The sequence below is a fragment of the Neolamprologus brichardi genome, chromosome 13 (assembly GCF_056152115.1).
Source record: "Neolamprologus brichardi isolate AB-2024 chromosome 13, ASM5615211v1, whole genome shotgun sequence".
Classification (NCBI taxonomy): domain Eukaryota; kingdom Metazoa; phylum Chordata; class Actinopteri; order Cichliformes; family Cichlidae; genus Neolamprologus; species Neolamprologus brichardi.
In genome coordinates, this window is record NC_142116.1 from 22,364,821 (window position 1) to 22,386,900 (window position 22,080).

Below are 22,080 nucleotides of genomic sequence, written 5' to 3' on the forward strand. Positions count from 1 at the left end.
GAAAGAGATCTTGACCCCCCCCCCCCCCCCCCCCCCCCCCCCCCCCAATGTTCAGCACAAAGTTAGGCCAATGATCAAGCATTTGTAATAACGGGCAATGAGTCTTTTCGAGCATGAACGGCTTGTTTAAGGTCACATCAAAGCATCTCAATCTGATGTAAGTCCAGACTTTGACTAGGCCACTCAAAAACCTCCCCCTTTTTTAAAATCCAGTCGAAGGTGGACTTGTTGATTTATGAACTCTGAACTTAACTGACACAAGTGAGACCTGCAGTTCTTTAGATGTTGTTCTCTGTGTTTTTGTAACCTCCTGAATGGATCATTAAAGGGTTATTGGAATAATTTTGATAGGCTGGCCTTTCCTGGGAATGTTCAAGATGTTGTTCCAAGGTTTTTCCATTTGTAGATAATGGCTCCTACCGTGCTTCACTGAAGTCCCAAAACCTTAGAAATTACACTTCCAAATGAATCTCAGATGTTGAGATCTCTTAGTCTACTTCAGTCCGTCACACACACACACACACACACACACACACACACACACACACACACACACGCAAACACATGAAATGTTTAAAAGATGAAATGTTTGATGATCTGAAAAATTTAACTGTAACAAATATGCAAAAAAAGAAGAAATCAGGAAGAGAGCAAATACTTTTTCACAGCACCGAACATGCTGTGGTTCCAAAATCAGCAAGACAGTATCCCCCGATGTATTTCTGTTTTTCTACAGCTAAAAGGCGCCACCTCGTGGTCACTTTGTGGGATTTCCATTTGTGGTTTCTAAATGCCTACCCCACAGATTCACATGGCTTCAAAATTAATTTGCATACACCATATTTAAATAACAGAGTGCACTTGTATTTCCTTAACACAGATTTAGATTGTTATACATGGGCTGCAGAGAATGTTATTCATAACAGCACATTGTTTGTAGCAAATAAAATGGATCTCTCTGCGTTTGAATGGTGAGACACAATGGACCCTTGTTGGGATATTTACATCAGAGCTGGTGATGCCATTAGCTCTGACTTGTTACTGTCTGAGAAAGTCTGCTTTCTCTTACCAAGTTGCCTAGGAACCAGCAGGCTGGTGTTTGATGTGTCTGTAACAGGACGCTGTGGCCTGATAATCAGACTGAAGTGCTATTTCATTATCACTCCAATACTGTTACAGATGAAACCAGAGATGCAGGCAATACGAAGGGCTGCAGGCAGGCTGAAGTAATTCTGAGTGAGCAAAGAAACCGATATATACCATGTACAAAGAGGTTTTATGCTATCTGTATAGACTGACACTATACAGCCACAACAGTGAAACCACTGACTGGTCAGTTTACTGCAATCTTCTGCCGGGAAATGCCTTGAGTCCTGGCATTCATGTGGATGTTACTTTGACACTTACCACCCACCTAAACTTTGGAATGGACTAAGACATCCATCCACACCTCCCACTCCATGTCAGAGTGGAGTGGGAGAATGGTATTCCCCAACAGCAGAACAGTTCATCCCAGCACGCTGTACAAACTGCACTGACCTGGCCTAATTAATGCCGTAATTAAGCCTCTTGTTGAATTATACATCTTTGAAGTAAAAATATACGCATTTATGTTCGCATTTACACAGGCCAAACACAAAATCACATATCTCTGATATTGGAGAGTACCAGCCTGTGGTTTCACAGCCAAGGCGGAGGTACTGTAGCTGATGGCATCCTGTTTGGTGTCTGGCTGGCACTGACCCCGTGTGCTAAAAGATTAATGGATCACAGTGACCTCCATCCTTGACATTCTTTGTGTTCACATGCCCTGGTCTTGTGAAACCAAAACCTTGCTGCTAGGATATTTACCATAACAAACAAACGTCCCTTAGATTTCTGTGCACATTGGATAAATAACCGATTGGGTCATAAACTGAATTACAGTGGGGCAAAAAAGTATTTAGTCAGCCACCGATTGTGCAAGTTCCCCCACTTAAAATGATGACAGAGGTCAGTAATTTGCACCAGAGGTACACTTCAACTGTGAGAGACAGAATGTGAAAAAAAAAATCCATGAATTCACATGGTAGGATTTGTAAAGAATTTATTCGTAAATCAGGGTGGAAAATAAGTATTTGGTCAATAACAAAAATACACCTCAAACAAGGAAAATCCCTGGCTCTCACAGACCTGTAACGTCTTCTGTAAGAAGCTTTTCTGTCCCCCACTCGTTACCTGTATAAATGGCACCTGTTTGACCTCATCATCTGTATAAAAGACACCTGTCCACAGCCTCAACCAGTCAGACTCCAAACTCCGCCATGGCCAAGACCAAAGAGCTTTCGAAGGACACCAGGAAAAGAATTGTAGACCTGCACCAGACTGGGAAGAGTGAATCTACAATAGGCAAGCAGCTTGGTGTGAAAAAATCAACTGTGGGAGCAATCATCAGAAAATGGAAGACATACAAGACCACTGATAATCTCCCTCGATCTGGGGCTCCACGCAAGATCTCATCCCGTGGGGTCAAAATGATCATGAGAACGGTGAGCAAAGATCCCAGAACCACACGGGGGGACCTGGTGAATGACCTGCAGAGAGCTGGGACCAAAGTAACAAAGGTCACCATCAGTAACACACTACAACGGCAGGGAATCAAATCCCGCAGTGCCAGACGTGTTCCGCTGCTGAAGCCAGTGCATGTCCAGGCCCGTCTGAAGTTTGCCAGAGAGCACATGGATGATACAGCAGAGGATTGGGAGAATGTCATGTGGTCAGATGAAACCAAAGTAGAACTTTTTGGTATAAACTCAACTCGTCGTGTTTGGAGGAAGAAGAATACTGAGTTGCATCCCAAGAACACCATACCTACTGTGAAGCATGGGGGTGGAAACATCATGCTATGGGGCTGTTTTTCTGCCAAGGGGACAGGACGACTGATCCGTGTTAAGGACAGAATGAATGGGGCCAAGTATCGTGAGATTTTGAGCCAAAACCTCCTTCCATCAGTGAGAACTTTGAAGACGAAACGAGGCTGGGTCTTCCAACATGACAATGATCCAAAACACACCGCCCGGGCAACAAAGGAGTGGCTCTGTAAGAAGCATTTGAAAGTCCTGGAGTGGCCTAGCCAGTCTCCAGACCTCAACCCCATAGAAAATCTGTGGCGGGAGTTGAAAGTCCGTGTTGCTCGGCGACAGCCCCAAAACATCACTGCTCTTGAGAAGATCTGCATGGAGGAATGGGCCAAAATACCAGCTACTGTGTGTGCAAACCTGGTAAAGACCTATAGTAAACGTTTGACCTCTGTTATTGCCAACAAAGGTTATGTTACAAAGTATTGAGTTGTATTTTTGTTATTGACCAAATACTTATTTTCCACCCTGATTTACGAATAAATTCTTTACAAATCCTACCATGTGAATTCATGGATTTTTTTTTCACATTCTGTCTCTCACAGTTGAAGTGTACCTCTGGTGCAAATTACTGACCTCTGTCATCATTTTAAGTGGGGGAACTTGCACAATCGGTGGCTGACTAAATACTTTTTTGCCCCACTGTATATGACTTGTGGTTGGAATTACAGGGAAATGTTACATTAGATTTCATTTTCATTTTAAAACACAAAAAATGTTTTATTTGTGACCAGGTGGACTATTCAATGTATGAAAACTATATGAGGTCTTCTGAAACTCAGGATGTAGTTTAAAATGTGGCAGAAAATAATCCTGATGATGTCATGAAAGCCATGGGACTTACTTTTTAAAATGGAAAAGCTACATCGCACAATGTATTTGTGAAGTTCTAAAAATGTGGGTGTTTTCCAGGCAGGAAAGGTCAAATGAAGAACCGATCTGCTTCATCAAAGCTGTAGGATTCAGTATTTTTGGATCATGACTCATAACAGGAACTAAAAGTCAGGAAACAATCGCCTCTGTAGGATTAGTTCGAACATTTGTTGACCATTTAAAAGTTTGTCTTTCGCCAAGGTTGTTCATTTCTTTATGATAATTTAACTGTATAAACAGTGTCTTTATACCATAAAGTCAACCTATCATACTTTTTTTCTTATTTTGTGTCATCAACATACTGTTACAGTGCTGCATATTCATATTAAACATGGAAAAAGTCTACAATAATGACGTCAGTGTCTTCTCAGAGAGTCAAAACCTCAGGTTTCGACTGCTCAGACAGACTTTTCTGCTCTGGGATCTAGATCATGTTCAGTATTACACCCTTTATTTAAACAGGATGTCCCACTTTGATCAAGAAAGAATGTACATAGAAATAGAAAAACACATTATACATAGTTGAGGAAAAGTATGCACAAGAATGATTTCAGATTCATAAATAGATCATTTTAAAATGTTCCGGTAACATCAGAAAATGTAGCTCCATGTTTATTTATTTCTGTATTTGTTGGAGCTCATTCCAGTTACAGGCAGTAAGGTTTCTAAATCCAGTTTTTTGAAGATCAGTGTGAATAAGAGGCAAAGCTAATGTTAGAAAGTCCTGTGACCTGACGCATTAAAGTGAAGTCCTGAAAGAGGCAAACACCTCTGACTGTGAGCACAGCACCGGCGGTTCAAACCTTCTGTTTGCAAGTTGCAGCCAATCACAGGAAATAAAATCATTACTTTATTGACCTTATTCAATTCTTGTGTCCTTTTTGTAAATTAAATTTTTTGCCCTGTTTTACGATTGGCTTATCAGTCATCTGTAAGGACCTTTGGACTGCAATAATCTATTAAATATACAAATACATTCTGATTAACTGGAATTTGAAATGAGATAACCTCGAAAGTCTGAGGCTCTGTCTTGTAAAGAGGACAAGTGCCAGACGCTAAATAAAAATAACATTTTCCTCCTTTTTGTGTGCAAATGTATCTCATTAAGAATAATTAATTAGCGTATAATAAGTCTTTAAACTTCATAAAAAATTTAAACCGTAATGTTGATCTGGGGTTTACACGTTCTCGTTCAAAACATGAGGTTATTACAGTAACTAAAACTAGATGCGAATAAAATAAATAAATAAATCGAGTAAAAAGCTTCAGTTTTAATATTTGTTAATTTGGTTAAATTTATTATCAGAACTTACCTGATGAGGCTTTGGCGGACATGTTCATTACATTGTTTCAGTATAATACCTTTCCAGATTTTCCTGAATCTTAACCCTGACACATTCTCTCCATACATTAACAGGAATTCAATAAAGAAAACAACTAATACTGAAACTAATAAAAACCGAAGTAAACATATTTTTTACATACTAAAAACTAAACTGAAACTAAAAAATTATAAAACATCAAAAACTAGTTACTTTCCACTCTGGAAAGGAACTGAAACTAAACCGAGTTAAAAATAAATACATTTCAAAAAGTCAAAATGAAAGAAAAATAAAAACTGATTAAGGATCCTGACTTTTGTCATTAAACTGTGTGAACCGGGAGGGCAGCTCCCCCTGCGTGATTAATTATACTCTTTATTTCACTCATCTTGATGAACTGAAGGTAAACACATGTAAACTCTCCCAGGATCGGCGCTGCGGTGGGAAACCCCTCCGCGGGGTTAAAGGTACGGCGACGTGCGTCAGCTGATGCGTCGCGTTGAGTAAACGAGTGCGCAGAACGGAGCGGATGGGGGCGCTGGAGGAGGCTGGTCCTCTCTCGGAGCTCCTGCTTGCAACTCTGAGCGGCTTCCTGCTCTCTCTCCTGACAAACGGCTCATTCTCATCGCTGATCATGTGCTTCGCTCTCCGGCTCGGCTGCAGGAAGTTGGACTTGCTGCGTTTCTTCCCTCCTCGCTCGTCTTGACAGCCTTGTTTTCTCCTCCCCCTTTCTCCTGTTTTCCCTCTGGCTTCCATCTCTCTCTTCAGCCGGGCGTGAGAGAGAGACAAGAGCCGACAAGCTGGCTCTGTGAAGCCGCAGGAGCTGGCGGTGATCACCTTCTCACCCCGGACACAGAGAGCAGGTCATGGAGGCTCTGGCGAAGGAGAAGGGGCTCTGGGCGTCGGACGACTCGCAGCCCCTGCCTACTTTGAGCCCAGCCGTGCCACCCTACGTCACTTTGGGCCTGACGGTGGTCTACACCGTCTTTTACTCTCTCCTCTTCATCTTCATCTACATCCAGCTCTGGCTGGTCCTGCGGTACCGACACAAGCGCTTCAGCTACCAGACCGTGTTCCTGTTTCTGTGCCTGCTGTGGTCGGCGCTGCGCACCGTGCTTTTCTCCTTCTACTTCAAGAACTTTGTCACGGCCAACACTCTGGGACCCTTTCCCTTCTGGCTGCTCTATTGCTTCCCCGTTTGCCTGCAGTTCTTCACACTCTGCCTCATGAACCTGTACTTTGCTCAGGTGAGTTGCTCAGATGTTGTCACGTTATTTTTCTTTTTCGTGTGCCAGCACAGTGTTTGATTAATGAGGGAAGTCTATGTCTGGGCTAAAACAAATTGTGTCACACCCCAGCTGGTTTATAAACCAGTTAGTCCAACATCCAACTTGCAGTGTGATAATGAACTAGCAAACAAACTAAATGTGGGGCAAAGGGTAGATTTGAGTGGGATAATGTGGAAATGCTGAGAGCTGCTTTAAAATACTGATGTATGTGATTGTTTTGTGTATTCTACTGTCATGGATGAGAGGATGGGGAGAAAGGTGGACCACCTGGTCACTCTAGGTATAACCCCCAGCCAGTCTAGGCAGATCACTGCCCCTCTGTGAGCCTGATTCTTTTGGAGGTTTCTTCCTGTTAAAAGGGTGTTCTTCCTTCCCACCGTCGCCAGGTGCTTGCTCACACTAGGTCATCTGATTGTTGGGGTTTTCATAGTACTATTGTTGGGACTTTACCTTACACTCTAAAGCACCTTGAGGAGACTGTTGTTGTGATTTGGTGCTATATAAATAAAATTCATTTGCATTGAATCAGTTGGCCAGTTTAAACGCATTTTGATAATATGGTAAATGGCCTGTATTTGTATAGCGCTTTACTAGTAATATAGGCCATAAACCTCATGTCATAATTTTCTTAATTTGTCTTTGTCTTTGAATGCACATGAACTCAGAGCCATACACCCACCCACTGTGGCTGGATGGATGGCTCTATTTATTTTTTAATTTTTCAGGATTTTGAATTTTAGAGAGTGGCATTGTCAGGATACAGGCCATGAGCCCGGGCTTGACATGCCACTGTAACAGTGATTCATATAGGAAGTAAGTCGTCCACTGAATATTACCTGTTGCTCTCAGTGCAACAGACTCCCATTCACATCAGGTGCAAAAGTGGGATGCAGTGAATCATTCCTTCAACTGCTTACATAATCCAGATACTAAATAATAGCTCCTCTGGCCTCTGCCTGAAGCCTATTTTTAGCGTAAATCCTATTGCGCTTGATGTGAGTCACATTTGCGAACGAGAAGCGAGGCTCAAAGCTTCTGAGGCCCTGCGCTGTGTGACCATTGCATATCCGAAGTTCAGCTCTAAATCGTTTTACAGCCTGGAGGTTCCTGTTTAATCAGAGTGTCTTGTGCGTTTCAGAGAGCAAGAACAGAGAAGTGAAAGCAGTCTGACACAAGGCCATTGCTCATTTGAATGAAACTGTTTGTTTCCTTTTCACAGGTTATTTTTAAGGCAAAGTCCAAATATGCACCGGAGCTTTTGAAGTACAGGTAAGACCAGCTGGTGGACTTAAATAAAATAAAGAGTCTTCTTCTTTTTAATAGTAATTTTTGGGGTTAATAAATCTTTGCCTGTTTTTGTTTCCTCACCACCAGGCTGCCACTGTATCTCACCTTCCTGTTTATCAGCCTGGTGTTTTTAGTTGTCAATTTGGTGTGCGCCCTGCTGGTGAGGATGTCCTCTGCAGAAGCCCACACCATCGTGCTGGTGAGGGTCGCGATCAACGACACGCTCTTCGTCCTGTGCGCCATCTCGCTGGCCTTGTGTCTTTACAAGATCGCCAAGATGTCGCTGGCCAACATTTACCTGGAGTCCAAGGTGAGATGTCCTGCAACTCAAAGTCAGGCAGGATTGTTGCGGTATAGAACACTTCCTGAACACTGCCACTTACGACTGATTTAACAGCCAGTGCGTCACTAGCATCAAAAGGTATTGTGCACCCTCGTGTGAAGAGTCACTTCTAATAATAATTCGTACTTGCCACGTAGAGATAGTTCCCTAGCAACTGGGCGTCGTTCTTGTGCGTGACAAATTGTGCTGCGGTGCATACGAAAGCTTAAGGTTCGATACAGTGTGGACATGCTTCTTGTGTCCCAATCACACCTTAATTAAAGATACAGAAATTTCTCCTGTGCGTGAAGGTCTGTTTTCCCAGTTTTGAGCACGCTGATGCAAAAAACCCAGCAGCACAGTTTCATGAAACTTAGTGGAGTGGTGAGGCGTGGAAAGGGGAAGCACATAATATTTTTAGTGACGATCTAGATCACTTTCTTTAAGCCATTTCTTGACGTCTCACCAGTTTATGTCTTATTTTCAGCCTAATATGAATTCACGAGTCATTCTGTTTTGTTTTGTTTTTTTAAACTGAAGGGGACATCAGTGTGCCAGGTGACGATTATAGGAGCCATCGTCATCCTTCTGTACGCATCCAGGGCCTGCTACAATCTGGTGGTGTTGGCGCTCTCAAACAAGAGTATTAACTCCTTTGACTATGACTGGTACAACGTTTCAGACCAGGTGAATCACCGGGGGAGGGGGTCACGATGGTTCATGTTAACAGTTTGAGTGCCTTTGTCCGAAAATGTCATTTGGTTTCCTGTCTAACTGGATAAACTGGATAAGAGGAATGATTGCTCTCTATAGTAAATCGATACCTCACAAAGAGACTGTAGGAAGTGTGGAAACAAGGGGAAGCAGCTATGCTAGCTCAGACCGGCCCATCTAAAGCTTACTTTTTTGTTTCTTTGCTCTGCTGCAAATATGTAACAAAAAATCGGTTTTAGTGCAAGTTCTAGAGAAATCAGTCTGTTTTCCAGCTCTTTTAAATATTTTATCTCTTAAAAGCCAATTAGCTGTGTTTGACTGTTCAGAGTAGCTGGTCAGAATTTAGTAAGACTTGCATGTGTCCCCTTTTTGCTCTCATGTTATTCTAAAATGCATGCGTCAATTTTGTTTCTGTCAGGCAGACCTACAGTCGACTCTGGGCGACACCGGCTACATCGTCTTCGGAGTGATCTTGTTCGTGTGGGAGCTGCTCCCCACATCTCTTGTAGTTTTCTTCTTCAGAGTTCGACAGCCTAAACTGGACAGGGTGAGCCAGCAGTTACCTTAAACCAGTCAGGAACCCTCCTTGAGATCACAGGTTTATAAGGAGGACAGTTACCTTTGAGCGTTTGCACTGATGCCTTCTGTTTGTCTTGTACCACAGAGCGGCACTGGGCTTCCTGGTCACGTCTTCTCCTCTAGGGCCTATTTCTTTGACAACCCGCGGCGTTACGACAGTGACGATGACCTAGCGTGGAGCGTAATGCCTCAAAACATCCAAGCCAGGTAAGCGTGCCACAACATGTTCCCTAGAAACTGCTGCACAGGAAAAGAATGTTCATGAGATGCTTCAAGTGTTTTGATTTTTGACTTTCTAGTCTCGCCGCTGACAGTTATGAGTGGGGGAGCCAAAGCGGCGGCATCGGCGCCTACATCGGCGATGACAGTTACAACTTCACTCCTCCAGAGGAGCTCAGCCACTACTGACAGGAGGCCATGATGACTTCCTCGGACCTGTGGCTTTTTTTTTTTATAAATTGTAAAGTTTTGCACACTGACTGACCGACCAAGGCACACTGGGATCAAAGTGCCCTTCAGACTTCAAACATCCAATTTTCTATTTTGTCTAAAGAACTAATAGACTTTTGTTGCCAGTATGTATACAGACCCAGTAAAGGGACGTGATTTTGCACACTCTTTGTATAAAGCCTGATCTGCTTGTAAAGGTTTATATTGAATATTACTTAATATATATCCTGATCTCTGTAATATGTACTGTATTTCTGTTTTATGTAACATCTATGAACAAGTTTCCTTTTTTCCATACAGATTTGTTTATATAGAGAAGATATTCATTTAGTTCATATTAAAAAAACAAAAAAGAAAAATACCATACAAATGAAGTTTAGTTTTAATATCGCACCAGAATAGTTTCTATGTGGATCTCTTACAGCTTTGGCAGCTACAGATTCTCATCTTTTTGTACAAAAAATGTGCTTTTGGAGACTTCTGTAGCACCTGTGTCATCTATGACATTAACACATGAGGAGTATGTCTTTTCTTTTTAGGAATCTCTAGTAATTCTCAGTACATAAATGTCAGTGCCTTGAGCTAGATAAGCACAAGAAACTAACGGTAAAGATACTTAACTTCAACAGTCTTGCTAGAAAGCAGAAAGAGACGGCTTTCCTCTCCAGCTTCTATTAATGATGGTGAAACACTCAAACAAAGGAGAACTCGCAAGGGTTTGTGGTCACTTAGGAACAGAAAATCAAAAAAACAAGATTAGGTACTGATGATTAAACTCTCTTTAGGGAGTGATCCCTTTTCTTTGAACACCTGACAACGAGGACTTGTCCTCTCTGCTATTGGAAGCGTGGAGGGTCATATTCAAAGATCTGAAGCCTTCTCCAAAGAAAAATGAATAGAAACTGTGTCTGGCAGGTGATTTAAAAGAACCTCAACATTGTGTCAAATTGTTCTGCAGTAAATGAGATTTCAGCGCAGTATCTGCAGATGACTAGAAAAAAACTGGATAGCTGAGATAACCACATTGATGAAAACCAAACAGAGCTTGCTAGAAGAATAACCTCATTTCACCCATGACAAGATGATGGTGCAGATGTTACAGTTTGTGGTTGCTTCACTGCCTCTGAAATTTGGCAGCGTGCACTTGTGGGTTTCACAATGGAAAAAAAGCCAGTTACTACTATTCAAACCTAATCTATCTGTACTTAATGTGATGTAGCATTTTAATTTCTGTCCTTTTAAACTGCAACTCCAATATCACGAATTATAGCTATGTCACCTTTACTCATATTACTCATGGCAAATCTTCAAACCCTACATAACACAAATAGGTTTAGGTGAACCCATGACGACTGTTACATAATGATCATGCTCAGTGACAAATAACAGCTTCTGCAGGCCTGACACATTTTCCCATTGAGCTGTGATGAAAAGGAGAGCACTTCTGAGCACAGACACGTAAGCTCTTCTCTAGAACGTAACTGCGTAAAATCACTAAAACCCAAAAAGAGCACAAAGACAGCATATCAATTGTTGAAACTGAGAAATTTTTATTTTTATTTCCAAAAATAGATGCTCATTTCAATCAGCAACGCATCTACAGACAAAAAACCTCCAAACAAACAAACAAAAAAAGATGCAGTACAGCAAGTTTCCTGCAGGGAGCAGCACAGATCTTTGCACTGTATATGGTGCAACCGGGACTGCACATAAAAACCGAGTCCTTGTCAAGGATACCGTCTAAGTATGTGTCTTGCAAACTTGATGTTGAGTCCGATAATTCATGTTAAGCCTGAATAATGTGAGGAAAAACTGCATAAAACTGTTTAACATCGGAAGATGACGATTTGCAATAAAACCAAATCTGAAAAGTGCTTTTACCAACACAGTTCATGCCTTTTTTTTGTCTTTTTTTGGGGGTGGGGGGGGGGACCTTGCACCTTGCTTAGAGAGTTCAAATACTGCTTAGTCCAGACATACTGGATTAAAACAAATTAAACACGCTTTAAAAATATTTGCTCATGCACAGTGTGGAAGGTTGGTATGCGTAAATAAACTGACTCAGCAATCATGTTTCAGGTAGCCTTAATATGCATTTCTGCGCATATTCACATTCCGACGCTGAAAATACAAATGATCAGTCAGCGAGAGTTCATGTATCCTCCATTAGCATCTACTGCGCTGCAGAAGAACTTAAACTAAGACGTTCTGTCGGGAATCTGAATTTTAGATCATTTCTGAAATGACTGCAAACATAAGCACATACAGTAGCTTATTATAACAGCTGATTCATTGTGAAAAGCATAACACATGACAAATTTGCAGAACACTGTACCTTTAAGAAATAAACAGCAAAAAAAAAAAGAAAAAGATGAAGACTTGCTCTGAGCTTAATACCTGTTCAAAGAAAATGGCTGAAAATGTCAGTTGTAACATTAGCTTCCTTCACCAGAGGTGAAAGAAAATAGAGCAAAAACAACATACTATCCCTTTCAGTACAATGTTATGACATTCAAGTTCCGCTGGGTCGCAGAGGTTGGCTGAAAATGAACAGAAATCACCAGATTTTTGTCTTTTTTTTCTCTCTCCATAAGCACAGATCTTCCACCCACTCATACTAAAGTCTGCTGTATGGCAGTTAAAACACACACTTGCACGCTCACTATAGGCCACATTCTTAGGACAGAGCACTTAATGACTGTTTGCAGGGGAACTGTGCATCCCACTAGCTGGGATCTGACGATTTGTTGAGATCAACTTTTACTCCTTTATCCCCCGCACCTGCACGCAAGGGAAACAAACACACAAGAGATGACGTAAGACATCACAAAGGGGTTGATACCCAGAAGCAAAGACTGTGCAGTTGATACGTTAAATCCTACCTGTTAAGTACTTTTCTTTAGCTCTGGCTCGCTCGTCTGCGTCAAAATACCACACGGTGATGGCATACCTGTGAAGATGGAACAGGAGCAGTGAGCCTCCCGTAAAAGAGAACGAGACTGCCTGAGCATGTGCAGCGGACACACTTAGACACTGACCTTGTGGCGTAAGCGGGCTGAACCTCGTGAGGGTTCCGTCTGTCCGACCAGAACAAAAGCAGACGGTCAAATTTTGGCTCTATGTCGGCAAACTGGGCCTTTCCCTCTGGGAAGATTCGAAGAAGGCCTCCATGTTCCTGGAAGAGCAGAACACGAATAAACAACCCCATTATGTATACAAATCAGGACAAAGCAATAGCAGGAAGGTAAAGCGAGACTGTAGGAAGCAAACATATGTGAAGCTTCTGCAGTGATCACATCTCTGGACTTAATCTTCATCGCTGACAGGTAACTATTCAGAGACAGGAGGCCCCCACAATAAACACATGTACTACTCATAAAACAGACACACAGACAGCTTCTTAAGTTATCAACGTGGAACGATAGTGTCGAAGGAAAAGGGCTGTCCAACTCCAAGGGCAAGGAGGAAAGCTCAGGATAGGAAGCAGCAGCGGGGGACGGCTTTCCTGTGGAGGGATAGGAAGAATAACCCACAGGAAAACTGCTGTGGCTGGATAAAGGAGCTGGGGAGTGAAAAAGCAGATTACTGCAAGCGTGCCGCTTAAACTCTCACACAGCTGATATGATAGCCCTCTCTTCACACGCAAACTGGCACATTATAAAGGCTCACACCCTAATGTAATGCTATTCCCATGTACAGTGAATGAGGGGGAATGCCAATGGTGTGACCAAACTAAATAAAGCACAATAGCGACAAAGAAGATGAGAGAAATGGTTTTCCCCTGCAATTTGAGTCAACGAGCTCAGGGACCACTCATTTTAACAGCAGTTTAACTCTATGTATGTGATTTTAATTTAATTCTATTTATACAGCGCCAAACCACAGCAACAGTTGCTTCAACACACTTTATATTCTAAGGTAAAGACCCTACAATAATGGAGAGAAAACCACAACAATCAGTCAACGCCCATGACACCCTAATTGGCGAAAGTGGGAAGGAAAATCTCCAGTTTAACACGACGTACTTTCAGAACCAGGCTCAGGGAGGGGCAGCCATCTGGCCTGACCATTATTATGCAGGCCTGCAGATGAGGTTGTATGGATTAACCCAACCAGGATTACCCTTTGCCTAAAGGGCACGACCTCCTGACCCACATGGAGCTGAACTGAACATGCTGAATGCAGCAAAGGCTAGCATGGCTATAGACTCTTAGGCTATCCTCAAATATAGAATCAGGGCTGGAGTCCATCCTGTAGTTCAGCCAGTCAGTAAAGTCATGTAAGTAGAAAAACAGCCCAAGACATGATTGGAATTAATATTCAATAGTTAGCTGTGCTCTGGATCACCAGTGCAACTCTTTATTATTGATTACAGCTAATTACATCAACAGATTGCTACAAACTATTGTCCTTATGCTCAATAGTTAAGGCCAACAGTTAAAACTCCAAATATACAATTCAGTTAATGAAGACAAAGGAGCAAAGTCTGATGTCTCAGAAGCTTGAAACCAAAGCAGGATTTGGATTTTTGCTTTAAAGTAAAGCGAAAGGATTTATCTGTCAGCAAAATAAGTGCCAATGAATTTTTCTGCTCATTTACAAATGAACTGCCTTCCTGCTTTGGGTCTTCTCTGAATGCATGGCACACTAGTTCTATACACACACACACACACACACACCATTACACCCACTCATGCAGCTTGAGTCACACACTGGGGTGGACTGTACAGATTGCTTTAACAGACGGCTGAGCTTTAAATTATTTCAAAGACAGCGATCACATTACCAGAATTTTCTCAGTATTAATAGTCTGTTATCTTTCTTCATAAAAGGAAGCTTCCCATCAATGACAGAGTTATGAAATTACTAATACTGAGATTGCTGATGAGACACTTTTTTTTGAGTAGGTGCTGGAAACTGTGGTAGGGACGTGATGTTTTTACACTCTGTCCAAGTTAAAGAAATAGTCTCACCAAACCTGACAGCACCTTGCACTGATACCAGTAAAATGGTAAATGGCCTGTATTTGTATAGCGCTTTTACTAGTCCCCCCTAGGGACCCCAAAGCACTTTACACACCCAGTCATCCACCCATTCACACACTGGTGGATGACTGTTTATCATTATCAAATAACATTTACTGTAAATCAGGGCTCATAACTTTAGCTTTAGTACTGGTGATGGTGGCGGTGATTACTGCAACATGCTCACAGGAATGATAGGAGTGGTGACTACAAGCGTGGGTGTTAACGCACGCAGGACCGGTCCTCGCCACTCACCCACTGTAGGCTGGAGGAAGATAAAATCCCCCGGAACCCTGAGCAAAATAATTATACTAGAAAAAGCATGTATGGATACTTCATACTTCTTACTAATGTACAGCATATTAACTTTTAAAAATAGCAGCTAGTCTTGCAAAATATAAATACTTCATACAGCTGCGATACAGCTGCACAGGAGGTGGGAGTTTTACTAATGTGGAAGAATTTCACCAAAAGTATCACAACATTGAAAAAAATGCCTTTAGTAATGGCAGAATTGCATATTGCTCATTGCTGACTGGAAAAAAAACCCAGCACTGTAGCCAGACTGACACCACCAATGATCACTTGACTCTTCATATCTTTAAAAATAAAACGGTGACTATCTCACAGCTGTATCATTAAAGTCTGTCTAGGTCAGGATTTATCACAGAAACAGAAATGTCAAACGCCACCCAACAATCTTGTCACAATCTCAGACTACTGTACTCATCTCTATACTTGTCCTACTAGATAAACTGACACAGCACAGGTTGTTAACATAATAATTCAAGTTCCCCATGTTTTTATGTCTGAGATGATTCTTTCCTGTATGTAGCCATGGAGTTCCACAGGGTTCTGTGTTAGAGATAGATACTTTCTACCTTAAACGTGCTTCCATAGGGAATGTTACAAAGAAACAGTGCATAAATCTCTATTTCCATGCATATAAGACTCAAACACATATCCAGAACACACACAACAGTTGGTTAAACTACAAAAACATCTGAAGGCACAACGAATTGGATGACCTGTAATTTTCTATTTCTAAAGCCAACTAAGTATATTGGCCAAAAACCTCAGGGAAACACAGTCTTAACATGTATATTCAGTGATGTTACCTTGGCCTTCATTGCTAATATCAGAAATCTTGGGAGTCATTTTTGACAAGAATATGTTCTTTGTCTCATACGTAACAGTCTCGACGACTGTGCAACATTGTCAACAAAATGGAACATCCTGTCACAAGACAGTGAAAAAAAATAGTTGGTGCATTGTTACTTCCTAATTGAACTTTTATATTTTCATGTTTTTAGGATGTCTGCATGCCTCTCTCTCTGAAAAGCCTTTAATTCACCCTCCCATAAAAAAAACAAACAAAAAACACAGTACTGAGAGCAACCAGAACAAAAAGAACACATTTTCTCATAAAAGCTTCCCTTCATAAGCTCCCTTTAAATCGAGAAACGGTATTAAAGCTTTTCTCAGTGCATACAAAGCTGCATCGTATCTTTAAGGCCTCGCAATTTCACATTATTCCAAAAGAGTACACAACTGTCAGAGTGCAGACTTGTGGTTCAGAGAGTTTCCAAAAATAAAACTGGAGGCAGAACCTTTAGCCATCACGTTCCTCTACTGTGAAACCAGCCCAGCTCGTCTATATTTTAAAGATTAGGCTTTATACTTTCCATTTTAACAAATCTTAAAACACATGAATTTAACCTTATTATTGTTCGTAAGGCTCCTTGTTTCTCAGTGATCATATTTTGTTGTTTCGCTTTCCTCTCAACTCACCTTGGCAGACACTAAAATGCTGAGGTTTCTGAAAGGCAGCTTTTTCTTTCCCTACAGTCGCAAAGTACTTTAGCTTGATGTTTAAAGTGACTCCAAAAGGAGGGAAAAATATATGGGTTGTAGGTTAAACCTTTAAGCATACTTTGCACTTCGTATATGCAGTGAAGCGGCTGAGTCATTTATTTTCTCTTACATTTGCTTGCCTGTGTCTATCTCCTTTCCAGTAGTGGTGTTTCCCGTAACATGGGTTAAAGTAATCATTCACATCTACAAAACTGGTCAATGACTGTATAATATTACATCAACATTTTATTTACTGCATTGCAGATAGATGGACACCTACATGTTCAAGTCTCAAAGTGATTTTATACAGAAGGCGTGGCGGCTGAAGAGACATAAATTTGGGGGGTAAATAACTGGAACAACTGAACCTGAACATTCCAAAGCCATGTCACTCTCTCATAGTGAGGCCCCGGTATCCAGGCAACCACATTCTATAAGCCTACTAATAGCCAATCAGAGGCCAGATTGTAATTATTCACATGTCCAACAGGAATCTAGCACATGGCTTGCTGTAACAACTAAAGCATGAGCATGAAAAAAGCAGCACAACCTACCTCATGACTGATACATGCATTAACAGGAAAAGATTTACTATATAGATAAGAAAACAGGAAATTCTGCGGAGGAAGTGCTCAGAGAACAGATGATACAACGTCAATGGTGCAAGTCAGATTCAGGAGACTGCTGCTTTGAATAAGGTGTAGTGACATCTGATAAACTAAAAAAAAAAAAAAAGTACCTACTGTTATCACAACTCAAAGTAAATCATCCTGACCATCACAGAAACCGCATTAATGCAGATGAACAACAGTAACATGCTAAAACAACCAGGAATCCCTTTGAGGGTCTGAGGGTTGTATGTGGAGACCTGTGATGAATAAGGCAGCAGCTGAAAGCAGTACATAAGTGACCAGCAAAAGGGTTGATCACAGCCTCAGTATTTGCAATTAAATGTAAAAGTACTGTTAACTCGGCCGTGTATTTTGTCTCCTCTCACATTCCACTCACCTCACTGCTTGCTCAGTGATAGATGTTTAGAAAAAAAAAATCACAGCGAGAACACAGACTCATGCATGACCTGGTTTCTGCCGCAAACTCGCATCTCAAAGCAGCACAGAGTTTCCTGTAATTATGTCATTTTCATATACAGGTCTGGAGGTCAACTATGTAAGGAAGTGTGGACGTCAGCCTCTTGTTTACTCATGTGACTTGTAATGCTAGCAGATATAGCCGCACATCCAGTATACCAGTCCTAATTTCATGCATAATATGATCTTTTCAAATATCGCTATATCGGTGAAGAGACAACGCTCAACACAGTTTTCCCCAGAGATTATACACACTATATTATATGCATTTTAGAGCGTATTGGGAGGGGAACTGTATGATCTCTGCACCCTCTTTATAACAAAAAAAACTATATTAGATTGACAAATAATAATTCACGATTATTTTATATGACAATGGATTAACAATTAACACCACAATCATTTAAAAAGTAAGCCAAAATGTGGCAATACAGTGAACTGAAACATTTACTATATATAAAAATTGGACACAGCTTCCAGGTCTGAACAAGTACAGCCAATGACAAGTGCCTTGCACAAAGACTTTCAGTTGTAGAAAAATTATTGCTTTGCTCTTCGACCTCAATAAACACTTTGTGCATGACTTTATGAGCTCAGTTGCTAGTTTCAGGTCGCAGTGACAGCAAGATGCAGTTCAATTAGTAACTTATGTTCCTCACTACAGTCAGAATGGAAGATAAAGCAGGGAATGCAGTGTCCCTTGATTTCACAGTCAGACCCGCCATTTACTCCTGACTGTTTGAAAAAGTAGTGAAAACGCTCTGTTTGAGGCTTCAACCCAGGACTTCACTATGCAACAGGTTATGGTATGGTGGATAGGACCATCTTTTATATACAGTCTATGTTGAAAACTGCCTCTAGAGCCCTTTTCAAATGTATATTTTTTTAAAGATAGCCCAAGAGTAGATTATTTTTTTATTTAATCATTTAAAGAAAAAACCCTCTATGTTTATTTAGTTTTTATTATGACAGTAAAACACTTTTTATTCTGCACAATCCTGGCAGATGAACAACTTACTGTGAAAATATATAAAAGGCCTGCTTCTGTAAAAAGACTAAAAAACACTGCGATACAAATACAAGTCATACCGCCCCAGCACTGGTGTCATGTCACCGTCTCCTCAAAGAAACATGAAAGTGATCCACTTTACAGTTGCTGCCTTCTGTTATGGAAACTTGGAACCTGTCTAGAAGGTATGTTCCCCAACTGCTTATCTAAGGACAAATACGTCAAACTCTTGAAGCACATTGCAGTTAAATGCATATTGCCACTGACGATCTACTTACACTTGCATGCGCAACTTTAGGCTTTACTGAAACGTCTGGAAGGAAAAATGATCCAGTTAAATGAATAAAAAATGCCTTGTGATGGCAAAGGTCATAGAAGAACGGCTAGACTGGGTCGAACTGACAGAACGAGTAACTCAAATAACCACCCATTACATCACACATCTGTTACATCACACTGAACGCACAACACGTCAGCCTTAAAGCTGATGAGCTCCAGCAGCAGATTCAAGGAGGGGGTGTAATGGTGTGGGAGGCGGTTTCATGTCATACCCTTTTGTCCCCTTTAATACCAGCTGAGCTTCATTTAAATGTCATGACCTACCTGAATATTTTTTGACCATGACCTTCACTCTGTGACCAGTGTACCCATCTCCTGATGTTGATGTCATATTGGGCTGGGCCATATCATACTATTCACGGTAATACCGGTATAATGGGCAACGATAAGAAAACGAAATATCGCGATAGAATATGGGTAAAATGCACATGCGCAGTGCCTTTGTTTTCATATGCACATGGCAGAAAAAGCATGGCGACGACGTAGAATGAGAAGGACGAAAGCGGATCGTTGAATGAAACGGATGAACCAGAATTGGTTTGTAAAAATGCTGCAACTTCAGTGTGGAACTGGTTTAGCTTTCGTCCGTCAGATACACAACAAAGCACTATTTTTGGTAGAGCATGCTAGCGGACCGTCGTTATTACCATGCACACTTAAAATCAATCCTTTGATTTTTCTGAAAATCGACAGTGTCCCTTATAATCTCGTGGGCCTTATGTATGAATTCTGGTTGTGTTTACTGACCTTTATGTCGTACACGGCGTTAGAAAATCTGTCAAATGTTTTAGTACAACTTTGCTAAGCTACAAAGCCGCACCGCTTGATGGACTGTCGGGAGCATTACGGCTATGGTAGTCAGGAGTCCCGCGGAGTGATACGTACTGTGCTTCAACATAATATTACCATATTGTGTGTGTATAACCTCTTTTTAAGCTTTGTGGATATTATACATGGTTATGCTGAGGATATGTCGGCCAATTTCCACTAGAAATGCCTTTTGGTTAAACTGTCAGCAATGAATTTGCATTTGCACAGCAAATTTTTATATAACTTTAATGCACATAAAAAACAGCTGCTTGTTTAAGTGAAAATACATTGATGGTTTTTTGTTTGCACTAATAAAATTGTGGAGTTGTAAAGTATTTTGTCTAGTGTCAATTATATCGTCAGTTATATCGTTATCGCAAATTTTCAAATGTATATCGTGATAAATATTTTTTGGTCATATCGCCCTGCTCTAATGTCATATATATTATATAATCTCAGACTGGTTTTGTAAGTAACACTGAATTCCCTGTACCCAAATGGCCTCTACAGTCAGCAATTGAACAGAGCAGCTTTGATATGTGGTGGATGAGGAGGATCAAACCATGAAAGAGCTCTCCGCAAATCTGCAGTAATCTGTATCTGCAGTACAAGACGTTATCTTGTTGATATGCACAAAAATCTCAAGACAACACTTCTAACATCTTCAATGAATTAGGCAATTGTAAAGGTGAAAGGCAGTTCAAGCAGGACATCTAAAAATAAAGTTAAGATAATACTGACTTCCTGTGGATATATTTTAAGTACTGTATGACACAAAGTTCAATTAATTTGACCACTATATGAAAATCCCTGTAATAAAACAACAACAACAAAGAAACATGGAAGGTAGTATGGGGTGTTTTTCCTTCTCTGCATTTTAATGGGAAATATGAAAAAGGGAGAGTGGCCACACAGCATTTACCTACACGTAACCACTATCATGAACTCTGTACGGGTGTGGTGTATGGAATAAAGCAGGGTGGAGGGTGACAACAGTGCCCCACACACACACACACACACACACACACACACACACACACACACACACACACACATACACACACACACACACACACCAACTGCACTGACTGGTCAAATGCTTGTGGCAGGAAGTCAGAAGTTATGAAGACCTGACACACAAACACATGACATGATGACTTTGTTTTGATGATTATTTTACAAATAATTTCAAATAGAGCCCGACCAATACAGGAGTCATTGAAATTAAAACAAAAAAATATCACGTAAAATAACTCAAAACGATGGGGTTGCTTTCTTAAAATCAACCTTCCAGTATTGCTCAAACTCGTTAAAGATCTGCGGCAGACCAATAACGGCCGGGTATCGGTAGGGCTCTAATTTCAAATCACTCTTGAATCAAATGGTGATAACAAGAAGGTCCTCCACACATCACTACCATACCTTGGCATTCCAATCTCTATTAAGGTAATATATGCATGTGACACACCGTCCATCGCCGTTAGGGTTATCCACATGGCGCACATATCCTGTCCCGTTTCCGGGGTAACATGCCACCATTGCCTGAAGAGAGGAACATGAAAAAAAATCCTGATTAGTAAAAACAGATATGCAGTGACAACAGCAGAAATGTAGGCATTCAGTCTCTACAGCTCATGTGTCGAACAAAAGCTGAACTGCAAGGACAAGAAAGAAGGGAGGAACAGGAGCAAAGGAGCTCGAACTGGATTTGCTGGCTCGTGATGTGGAAGTAGCAGAAAGCCTCGCCGCAGTCTGATTGTAGCACTGCCTCACCTGCACCAGGACTGACACAAGGCACAAGCTGCCTAAAACACAGCTGCCTCGTTATAAACTTTAAACTGGCAAGGAAAATAAACCGGAGATATCATGCTGCAACTTCCCCTCGTCCTGCTCTACTAAGACTTGCATGATCTGCTTGGGTGTTGGCAGTGAACCTCCACGAGCTCTTGTAAACTTCTCGGTGTAAACATCGAGAGAGCACGCCCGCTCCTTCGAATGCCCTTCAGGAATAAGACACACACAAGCGGTAATTTGCACACCACCCCGAGGACTGTGATACAGAAAAATGTGTTGTTTTCTTCAACAGTAGAAATTTCTCAGACATCTCAGAGCCTTTGCACTGAAATTACAGCTGACACTTGAACACCAAACAGCGTGTGTTTTCTTTTCAGATGAGTGGTGAACGTGCACACAGGGTGGAATAAGCCCTCATGCTAAGCAGTG

The 22,080-nt window shown here is 41.3% G+C and overlaps 2 protein-coding genes across 2 annotated transcripts in view; one reads left to right on the forward strand and one right to left on the reverse strand.

The window, feature by feature from the left end:
* Positions 1 to 5,622: 5,622 nt before the first annotated feature.
* gpr137ba (G protein-coupled receptor 137Ba) lies at positions 5,623 to 10,091 on the forward strand. Its single transcript, XM_006807665.2, has 7 exons — positions 5,623 to 6,339; positions 7,601 to 7,650; positions 7,756 to 7,978; positions 8,531 to 8,677; positions 9,123 to 9,251; positions 9,369 to 9,490; positions 9,583 to 10,091. Exons 1-7 carry the CDS (start codon positions 5,959 to 5,961, stop codon positions 9,689 to 9,691), a joined length of 1,161 nt encoding a protein of 386 aa, XP_006807728.2. The 5' UTR covers positions 5,623 to 5,958; the 3' UTR covers positions 9,692 to 10,091.
* A 1,168-nt stretch (positions 10,092 to 11,259) lies between these two features.
* egln1a (egl-9 family hypoxia-inducible factor 1a) overlaps positions 11,260 to 22,080 on the reverse strand; it is a 28,941-nt gene continuing 18,120 nt past the window's right edge. Inside the window, exons 2-5 of the mRNA XM_006807666.2 lie at positions 21,280 to 21,399; positions 12,772 to 12,908; positions 12,616 to 12,683; positions 11,260 to 12,514 (exon numbers count right to left, since the gene is read on the reverse strand). Coding sequence (XP_006807729.1) covers positions 12,459 to 12,514; positions 12,616 to 12,683; positions 12,772 to 12,908; positions 21,280 to 21,399 — 381 coding nt within the window. The 3' untranslated portion in view covers positions 11,260 to 12,458. The remainder of the gene's footprint in view (positions 12,515 to 12,615; positions 12,684 to 12,771; positions 12,909 to 21,279; positions 21,400 to 22,080) is intronic.